Source organism: Frankliniella occidentalis, unplaced genomic scaffold, assembly GCF_000697945.3.
Source record: "Frankliniella occidentalis isolate FOCC.00 unplaced genomic scaffold, Focc_3.1 Scaffold121, whole genome shotgun sequence".
Taxonomy (NCBI): domain Eukaryota; kingdom Metazoa; phylum Arthropoda; class Insecta; order Thysanoptera; family Thripidae; genus Frankliniella; species Frankliniella occidentalis.
The window spans coordinates 209,724-220,569 of record NW_026267249.1 but is presented as its reverse complement, the minus strand read 5'-3'; the positions used below and the strand labels follow the sequence as shown (position 1 = coordinate 220,569).

The following is a 10,846-nucleotide window of genomic DNA, read 5'->3' as shown; positions in this document are numbered from 1 at the left end:
TTTTTTCCGACCAGACGGAGTAATAGGCTTCGCTAATCGCTCAGCCAAAAATCGAAACGGTTACGTTAGAGCGTCGGGACAAAGTTAAACTGATAAGCGAGACAGTCCTAGCCTGAACCCTTACCCTAGTCATTGCACGTAGCGAATTTTGAAAATTATGATCAGCACCTCGGTGGCCGGCAGGTGGACGCATATGGCGCTTAAAGGGTCAATCACGTCATCTGCTACCCTGATAAATTTGTTGGGAAATATCTTGCTTTTAAACGATTTTTTAACAGGGAATTTCTGAATCTTACCTTGAGTTTAACAGAAGGACTTCTTTCCAGCTGTTCAGTGACTCGCAAAAGGATCTTTAAAGCTCCACCTAAGGGTTGCCTTCGATAGGTGAGGAACACCATTCCCACGAAACACTAGAGAAGAAAAAAGAAGTAAACACTTCGTGTAATCTGCGAAATGAACTCCTATGTAAACATAAATTATATATACTAATGTGAATAAGGTAATAAGCATTTTAATTTGAAGAATTCAGTTGGCAATTCGTGTGGTAATGCAGTCGTCTTTTGGTGTTTTGTTCTTGCACAGTGGTTATAAGAGTTAGAGTTATCTGAAGCTATCCGTCAGTTGTCCAGTTGCATAGCGTGTAAAATGGTTGACCTTTTATGTCAGCCCATATAGCGTCATGGCCCCTGTGGCGCGATACGGTGTGCAAACCTGCAGCTCTGCTCATAGGGGTGTTCATTCTGAACACATGGTATCTGGGTTAAAACTATGTTGTTGATGTTGTCGCATGAATGTGTGCACCGCAAAATGTTCAGTTGACCACCAAAAAGCTTGGTGGCCGTAAACATTCAAGAAATTTACTTCATTTACCTCTCTGTTTTGGGTTCAGTAAACAGAGGGGCGGCGTGCGGGGCCTCGAGCACAGTGTCGATTGTTGGCGGTACTGAGGAAATGTGGAATTGCATTCCAACAGGTGGTCGTGCCGCCATCACGCTCTGGCCCCCCGGGTGCGGCTTGTGTGGTAGAAACGAGTCCGTTTCAGAAATAAACTTTTGGGACGCATTTGGGCAATACCGGACAAAATGGTGAAAAATGTCCGTCAGTGACAGCATTCGTGAGCGACTGAGAGGTGCTGTGCTACGGGTTGTTGAAACACATTACTAGACGCGTGTTTCCATGACGCTTCTAGGGACATATTGCACCTCTCAGTCGCTCACAAATGGCACCAGTGTCTGGAATTGCCCACACTGTTAAAAAAAAAATTCTGTAAATGTACAGCGAAAATGCGATTAATTTTGTTAGCAGTATATACTGTATTTTTACAGGCCTTACTGTAAAAAAGCAGCGTTAATGAAAATACCAAAAGCAGTTTCTTTGTTTTGCTCCTGTAAAAAAAAATTGTAATAATACGAGTGTCCTGTTTTGGAACGAAATGAGTTGCTAACAAAATTAACATCTCTTTACTTGTAAATGTACAGCAAAGTAATACGTAGTAGTTTTTGTTGTGGGCCACTATGGGCCGAATGTCACAAGTTTCGAGAGTGTTCAAATGAAAACAACGTTTCTGTTACATTACAGGAGTGTCAATCAAGGCAGTAAGTTGTTAGGTGACGGTTTTTTTAACAGTGCAATACAATGAGGGACATATTAAAATTTAATGCAAAGTCTTGCACAAATTTCTGAAAGTATTTTAAAATTTTCCTTTAACATAAATTGTTTTAGTTGGGCGCCCTGAACGACATCTGTCTTCTTCATTATGTGGGGCGTACTGTTGAACACTTCTCCAAACTTGCAACTGCTATTGTTCAAATGTGTCTAGTCGATAGCGAAGATCTCATACTGTAAAATTGATTGTTGCTTGCCTTCCATGTGTTTGTGGCTTTGAGTGTTTTTGAAAATTTGAAAGGGTCCATAAGCCCCCTTTCTCATACAGGCCGTATTTATTGGCACCGGGGATGTGAACAAGGTGTTTTAGAGTAATCGCACCGCAAGTCGGGTGCGAATTATACCCAATGAAAAACTATTCGCACCGAACTTTAAGTAGCGAATTAGTGAGTAAATCACTATTCGCGCCGAACTTGAAGGTAAGATTTAATATGCAAAAAATCACTATTCGTGACACTTATAAATTTAAGAATATTTCTTTTCACTTTCTACAATTAAAAAACTGAATGTAAACGGAATTTTGTTTACAGAAACCGGAGGTTTTAAAGTTTACAATTGACAGTAGTGTCTTCCGTTGATGAGCGGTGGTAGTCTTGCGTGTGGTGGTAAAAAACGAAAGCAAAAGTAGTATTGAGGGGGGTTGTTGGGGGTGGGGCGTGTGGTCACACGGCGAGGGACTGAACCGGGGACTGAACGTATTTCAACAAATCGAGTGATGACTGTAGTGTTTGAGGCGAGCGACCTTGAGTGTCTTAAGCGTTTGGCTGTCGTAACGAACAGTGTTTATGATAGTGTCGCAAACCTGGCAAAATAAGCAGTAGGCGGCCGCCATGGTAAGAAGCTTTCAGACGTGCACGAACTTGTGTTTCGTTCGACTTCTCAATGTGTCATTGACAATTTTCTGATTGGTCTGCGACTGACAACAAAATTGCTACTTTCTCTTGAAAGTGCCGCTAGTGGTTGACTTGTGGGTTTTGCAAATTTCGAAATGGGAGTACTTGAACAAAATCACAATGAACAAAACCAATTCCCTTTTTTTTTCGTGTTTAAGCAATATGAATTTTTGCGAGTACCATCTCGAAATTTACTAGCTATATGTACGCCAGACCACGTCTCGCGTAACAGGCTTCGCGATATATCACGAAACACTGTTACGCTGCGACGCGCCTGGCGCACATATAGCTAGGCCTGCGGCGCTGACACCCCAGACTGTTTAAATTTTACGATTTAATAGACCATTTTGTCGTTTTCACCTTATTTTCGCCAAGAAATGCTCCCTAGCACCCAAACGGTGCGAGATACAACAAAACGGACAAAATTTTCGCCCATAGGGTTCTACTTTCACGAGTTACCCCCTAGAAGCCCATAAAAAAATATTTTAAAAAAATAAATATTTTGCAACCTGTGGTTTTTGATTTTTTAAAAAGCCAAATTTTGAGCTAGAATGCTCATCTTCGAACTCGTTCTGTCTTTTTATGATACAAAACGACCCTGAAAATCCCAGGTCGCTATCTCAATTCTTTCTCTAGTTATCGTGCGGACAGACAGACAGACAGACAGACAAACAAACAAACAAACAGACAGACAGACAGACAAACAGAATGAAACTTTTCCGGTCAGTGGAGTAATGGGCTTCGCTAATCGCTCAGCCAACAAAATCCCCAGGTCAACCACTAGCAACTAGCAGCATCTTTTTTGAGTTAGTTACAGTTCCGCTGACAACCAATCCGTTGGAGTAAGATCGTGCACACCGAAAAAGTCCAGTCGGAGGGGAAGATGGGTATCCTCCTGGAGAAAGCGCGCAACGGTGCCAAGAGCCAAATTAGCGTGCTCTTAATACACAGTTGATCCTAAATTGATGCGGCGTGTGGTTTTTATGAAGTGATTTTTTTCCCAAACCCCTCCGTTCACAGGTCTGTCCCCTTAAGTGAAGGTCGGATTTGAAACCCAATGATAGAACTCTACGAGTCTTTCACTCACTATGATATGTAAGCAGTTTAAAGACAATGTGAAACTAACTGGACAACGTCGCAATCAAAGGTAACTGTTTTCAAAAGTAATCGACCCCTGAAAACTAAAAGGTCGTACCTCGGAGCGGCTAGCCGCTCCGAGGTACGACTCGCCAGCGTCCCAGAGAATGGTCGTAAGTCTATTTTTTGTCGATTTTGCGAGATGCATATCATTAGAAAGAGAATTTTCTCCCAATTCTAATTCACTATACGCAACCGCTCCGAGGTACGACACTATACGCAGCCGCTCCGTGGTACGACCTTTTAGTTTTCAGGGGTTATCAAAGTATATTACTGGGCAGCCAAAGTGCTAATACTGGTAGTGCCTTTGTCAATTAGACATTTTTCGTTTCAGGACATATTGAACAGGTTGTACAGCTTACTTAGAACTCAGTTACAGCAGAAGCAGAGATGAGCTAGTATTGAAGAAACCTCAGTTGACACAATCATCCTTACAATACAGTGACGTACAATGGTTATCCTGAAATTAGGAGGCTAAATGCCACTCAAATTGCCAAGACCAAGGAATTTCAGAAAGCAAAGGTTATTTTTTCCGTCATCGGGCCTCTTTTGAAAGAAATTGTTTTAAATCCGTCAAAAATTATTCTTCGGGGGGATGTGAGCATTGTAGGTAAGTGTTTTGGTAGAATAATCTTGTGTTTAAGTACTTAGGACTTCATCTTATATTTATTTGCACTTCATAAGTTTCAGAACAAAAGCCAGACTGGAAGAAAGGCAAGAAAGATCTAATGAGGAAATGCTGCAGGTGAAGCTGCAGGAGATTATAGGCAAAGGCCAAGATGCTCACGTTAAACTATGAGTCGATGACAAAGACAATGTTCTATTTGTCTTCATCCAAAGCTTGGACATAAGGAGACTGTATCAAAAGTACCCTGAGGTAAATGTGATGCACCTGACGTATAAATTCAACCGTAATGCAATTCCAGTCCTTGTAGTGGAAATATTGGGTGGGGATGGCATTGGAGAGCCTTATTGCGTATCGTTTTGGGAGTGGCCCGCGTAGTGGAGGCCTTTTCAAAGCCGTGTGGAAGAGTTTCCACTGCGTGTTGTGGAGGATTTTGTTTTACGGAATTTCACATAAGTGTTCGCAAGCCAGTGGGTATGCCAACCCACCGAGCACCTGTCGGGTAGGGTGAGTCTTCGATGCACTTTTTTCGATCTCGAAGTTTTAATAGTGCGGTCTGGTTGCCTTTTTTGATGACATTTTCAAAAATATTTTTTTAATTTTTTTAGGTTAACTCCTTCCTGACCCTACCATTTAAAATAGTTGAAAAATTGGTCTTTTGACCCTTTTTTGCGGTTTTATCTAGGTATATCAATTGAGGGGGGTTGTTGGGGGTGGGGCGTGTGGTCACACGGCGAGGGACTGAACCGGGGACTGAACGTATTTCAACAAATCGAGTGATGACTGTAGTGTTGTCCGTCTCCGTGGTCCTCGTCGGTGTACAAGTTGAGGCGAGCGACCTTGAGTGTCTTAAGCGTTTGGCTGTCGTAACGAACAGTGTTTATGATAGTGTCGCAAACCTGGCAAAATAAGCAGTAGGCGGCCGCCATGGTAAGAAGCTTTCAGACGTGCACGAACTTGTGTTTCGTTCGACTTCTCAATGTGTCATTGACAATTTTCTGATTGGTCTGCGACTGACAACAAAATTGCTACTTTCTCTTGAAAGTGCCGCTAGTGGTTGACTTGTGGGTTTTGCAAATTTCGAAATGGGAGTACTTGAACAAAATCACAATGAACAAAACCAATTCCCTTTTTTTTTCGTGTTTAAGCAATATGAATTTTTGCGAGTACCATCTCGAAATTTACTAGCTATATGTACGCCAGACCACGTCTCGCGTAACAGGCTTCGCGATATATCACGAAACACTGTTACGCTGCGACGCGCCTGGCGCACATATAGCTAGGCCTGCGGCGCTGACACCCCAGACTGTTTAAATTTTACGATTTAATAGACCATTTTGTCGTTTTCACCTTATTTTCGCCAAGAAATGCTCCCTAGCACCCAAACGGTGCGAGATACAACAAAACGGACAAAATTTTCGCCCATAGGGTTCTACTTTCACGAGTTACCCCCTAGAAGCCCATAAAAAAATATTTTAAAAAAATAAATATTTTGCAACCTGTGGTTTTTGATTTTTTAAAAAGCCAAATTTTGAGCTAGAATGCTCATCTTCGAACTCGTTCTGTCTTTTTATGATACAAAACGACCCTGAAAATCCCAGGTCGCTATCTCAATTCTTTCTCGAGTTATCGTGCGGACAGACAGACAGACAGACAGACAAACAAACAAACAAACAAACAGACAGACAAACAGAATGAAACTTTTCCGGTCAGTGGAGTAATGGGCTTCGCTAATCGCTCAGCCAACAAAATCCCCAGGTCAACCACTAGCAACTAGCAGCATCTTTTTTGAGTTAGTTACAGTTCCGCTGACAACCAATCCGTTGGAGTAAGATCGTGCACACCGAAAAAGTCCAGTCGGAGGGGAAGATGGGTATCCTCCTGGAGAAAGCGCGCAACGGTGCCAAGAGCCAAATTAGCGTGCTCTTAATACACAGTTGATCCTAAATTGATGCGGCGTGTGGTTTTTATGAAGTGATTTTTTTCCCAAACCCCTCCGTTCACAGGTCTGTCCCCTTAAGTGAAGGTCGGATTTGAAACCCAATGATAGAACTCTACGAGTCTTTCACTCACTATGATATGTAAGCAGTTTAAAGACAATGTGAAACTAACTGGACAACGTCGCAATCAAAGGTAACTGTTTTCAAAAGTAATCGACCCCTGAAAACTAAAAGGTCGTACCTCGGAGCGGCTAGCCGCTCCGAGGTACGACTCGCCAGCGTCCCAGAGAATGGTCGTAAGTCTATTTTTTGTCGATTTTGCGAGATGCATATCATTAGAAAGAGAATTTTCTCCCAATTCTAATTCACTATACGCAACCGCTCCGAGGTACGACACTATACGCAGCCGCTCCGTGGTACGACCTTTTAGTTTTCAGGGGTTATCAAAGTATATTACTGGGCAGCCAAAGTGCTAATACTGGTAGTGCCTTTGTCAATTAGACATTTTTCGTTTCAGGACATATTGAACAGGTTGTACAGCTTACTTAGAACTCAGTTACAGCAGAAGCAGAGATGAGCTAGTATTGAAGAAACCTCAGTTGACACAATCATCCTTACAATACAGTGACGTACAATGGTTATCCTGAAATTAGGAGGCTAAATGCCACTCAAATTGCCAAGACCAAGGAATTTCAGAAAGCAAAGGTTATTTTTTCCGTCATCGGGCCTCTTTTGAAAGAAATTGTTTTAAATCCGTCAAAAATTATTCTTCGGGGGGATGTGAGCATTGTAGGTAAGTGTTTTGGTAGAATAATCTTGTGTTTAAGTACTTAGGACTTCATCTTATATTTATTTGCACTTCATAAGTTTCAGAACAAAAGCCAGACTGGAAGAAAGGCAAGAAAGATCTAATGAGGAAATGCTGCAGGTGAAGCTGCAGGAGATTATAGGCAAAGGCCAAGATGCTCACGTTAAACTATGAGTCGATGACAAAGACAATGTTCTATTTGTCTTCATCCAAAGCTTGGACATAAGGAGACTGTATCAAAAGTACCCTGAGGTAAATGTGATGCACCTGACGTATAAATTCAACCGTAATGCAATTCCAGTCCTTGTAGTGGAAATATTGGGTGGGGATGGCATTGGAGAGCCTTATTGCGTATCGTTTTGGGAGTGGCCCGCGTAGTGGAGGCCTTTTCAAAGCCGTGTGGAAGAGTTTCCACTGCGTGTTGTGGAGGATTTTGTTTTACGGAATTTCACATAAGTGTTCGCAAGCCAGTGGGTATGCCAACCCACCGAGCACCTGTCGGGTAGGGTGAGTCTTCGATGCACTTTTTTCGATCTCGAAGTTTTAATAGTGCGGTCTGGTTGCCTTTTTTGATGACATTTTCAAAAATATTTTTTTAATTTTTTTAGGTTAACTCCTTCCTGACCCTACCATTTAAAATAGTTGAAAAATTGGTCTTTTGACCCTTTTTTGCGGTTTTATCTAGGTATATCAGAGTCGTGAGCCTCTCGTTGGTTAAATTATTTGTAAATTCATTTCTGGTAAGAGTGTTGTGTGTGTATGGAGCCGTTTCGGCAACAGGGTGTCCGTAAAGTACGTTATTTGGCCTCAAAAAGTCATAATTTTATTAAAGTCAGAGAAAAACAAAGCAAAACGGCCTTCAAATCACACAGGGAATACTGAGTGCAGCGAAATACAAAATAATAAATAACAAATATATTTCTTTAGAACATATCAACTATGAACACGAAAAAAACAAAAACCTGTACACGCGAAAGAAATGCTGCTAATTATTATTGTTCATATGGGGCCTTGAATTTTGATTTTGAGTTGAACTTCGGCATGGTTTTTCTTGCTGTCACAGCGGCGTTGACTCGTCCATCCCGCCTCCTCTCTCCGGCTACTCTTGACGCTGCCTGGGTGACGTCGTGCACCTTCCTCTCCACTGCTTGAGTGTGGCATGGAAGTTGGGGAAGGGCTGGTATGGTGGTGACCATGTCTTGTATCTCTGAGTCGGTGAGATCGGCGAGGAGAGGTGGCGGCGTGATGGGTGTTGTATCCCAGTCAATAAGGTCCACGTAGTCCCTAGCGCTGTAGTTCAGCTTCGGGACTGTGAATCGCCGCAGCCTCTTTCTTCCAGACCTGACGGCGTGCCTCGCCTCCAGGATTCTCTGCACGGCGACCTCCCTGACACGCTGGCGCTCATCCACTACCATTGACAGAAGGATGTTTTCCGGGTGGGCGTAGTAGCAGTTGATGGCAAGGGAGTGGAATACAATGTCGCGCGCTTTCTTTGGCAAAAACCGCGACAGTGAAATATGCTTCATGATGTGAAGGGGGCCTGAAGTGGCGAGCGGCTCCCTTCTGATTGTGAACCACATCACAGCGTACACCTTCACAATATACTGGGTAAGAGTTTTCAGAGTTGCGGATGGTCTAGCAGTGCCGATGTACAGTCTCAGCACTCGAGAGTTTGTGGTTGTCCATCGGCCGTGATACAGTTTGCCGCAGTTTTTAGCAGCCACCTCTGGCGGACAGTTGCCGGTAGAAATAGCTTGACACAGGTTATAGAGGTGCTTTTGCTCCCAGCTGAGGATTTCAACATCCAACGGTGGCAAGTCCACCGGTATTCGCTGGAACCTGACGACAGCCATTTCTTCGCACCTCTCCAGCAGCTTCCCTATTGGTCCGGTGAACTTCATTGGTCCACTGGTTGGGCCATCTAACGTTTCGACAAGGCGTCTGGAAGGGAGCTCATTAGCGTGGAGTAGGCATAAATTCCGCTGCAGTGGTCGCTGAAGTTCTCTTTCCAGGCAAGCGAGAACACCTGCGTCCGCCCCAGTGTTGTAGCTGGTTCCGTCGCAGCCAGCAGCTTTGATGTTGTGGGTAGGAATGCCCCTATTCTCGAGCCCCCTCAAAATCGCGCTGGCTTCACTGGAGGCTAAGGTCCCGTCAGGTACAACGTGACCAACAAATTTGGAGGCAGGCTCCACCAAAATCACTACATGGTTCTCCTTTTTTGTCACTGTTCTAGATTTTGATGTTCCCGCTATTTTCTCTGTGACCAACGTAGTATTCTTCCGTCCGTCAAAATAAATACTCACAGGAGCACCCGCGTCTTCCGCAGCACGCCTGTTCTCGGTATCCGAGACTAGCGCCCGTTGTCTCTGCAATTTGGAGGGGTCCACGACGGCGAAGCGGTCCGAAGCAGACACGAGCCCCATGTCGACGGCGTACGCGGAGGCTACGGCGGCGGCCGCTCGGTTAGACACGTTGAAGCGCTCGGCGGTCGCAGCAGTGTTGGTGAGCGGAGCGAAGTTCTTCCCATTCCTGAGGGCGCCACGCGGCGTAGGCGGCACGTACTCTTCGTCATGACGGCTCTTCTTCGGCGGCGAGCTGGACTTGCTGTCGAAGCTGCTGAGGCTGGCCTTGGTGTCCTCTTCAAGTTGGCGCTTACGCAGGGTGCGTTCGGCGCGCTTGGTCTCCTTTGCAGTGCGCGCCTTGTCCTCCCGACCGATGAGGAAGTTTCGGTCACCGCGTTGGTCGACCAGAAAAGGACGGTCAACAGCGGCTACAATGTTGGTCCGCTCACGGCCAGCGGCGACGCAGCGGCACCCGGTCCCGTCGGGGTTGAGGACACATTTGCAGGAGCATATATCGAAGAGCTTTTGGGAGGCGGATTGTAAAGCGACTACCCGCTTCTCATAGCTGTCCTGCCTTTTATTCTTTGGGTAGGCGTGGAGTGCCATCAGCTCATTGTAGTGCTTCGTAATCATTTGGTCTATCCGTTGGTTGCTCACCGTGGGCAGCCGCTTCGAGCCCCAGATTGTCAAGAGCTTCTCAGTGACCCTAGCCGTCACGATGGTATGTTGAGCACTGCAGCCGGCCTCCCGTCTCAGCTCCTCGCGCAGGAAAACGTAGCAGGACAGCACTTCACCTAGTGTAGGTAGTTGGCGCCCGCTGAAGTCACACGCCGGCGTCGCAAGCACCGGCACCCTAACCTCACTCGCCCGCGTCGTTGGCCGAGCCATGTTGTGGTCACAACTGCCACAAAACAAAGTAAAGAAAGGAGATGTAGTTAAATTGTGTTACTCTACGTTCTACGTTGATCTAAAGCTGCGGCAGTTATCAAAATCATTACCTGCTACCTTTCGCTGAAAAGGATGTTAAAATAGGAAACAGAAAACAGATCTTGCCAGAGCGCGAATCTAACCAACTTGGCCAACCGAGACGCGCGACACAGTTCGTCTGTTCGCTCGGGAACGGCGGGAAAACAGCAGCGCAGCACACACTGGATATTCGCGCATGCGCGGTGCACGACAAATGTCTTAACACAACTAAAAGTGTATTTTTACTCGTGCCAAAGTAGTGTTTTGGCATAAAAACGTGTTTTACGACTACCCTGTTGCCGAAACGGCTCCATACACACACAACACTCTTACCAGAAATGAATTTACAAATAATTTAACCAACGAGAGGCTAACGACTCTGATATACCAAGATAAAACCGCAAAAAAGGGTCAAAAGACCAATTTTTCAACTATTTTAAATGGTAGGGTCAGGAAGGAGGTGACCTAAA

The 10,846-nt window shown here is 44.8% G+C and overlaps 1 protein-coding gene across 3 annotated transcripts in view; it reads right to left on the bottom strand.

The window, feature by feature from the left end:
• LOC127750011 (uncharacterized) overlaps positions 1-10,846 on the bottom strand; it is a 201,021-nt gene that overhangs the window by 130,215 nt on the left and 59,960 nt on the right. For all 3 annotated transcript variants that reach the window (XM_052270393.1, XM_052270391.1, XM_052270392.1), the window contains one exon: positions 297-410. In XM_052270393.1, coding sequence (XP_052126353.1) covers positions 297-410 — 114 coding nt within the window. The remainder of the gene's footprint in view (positions 1-296; positions 411-10,846) is intronic.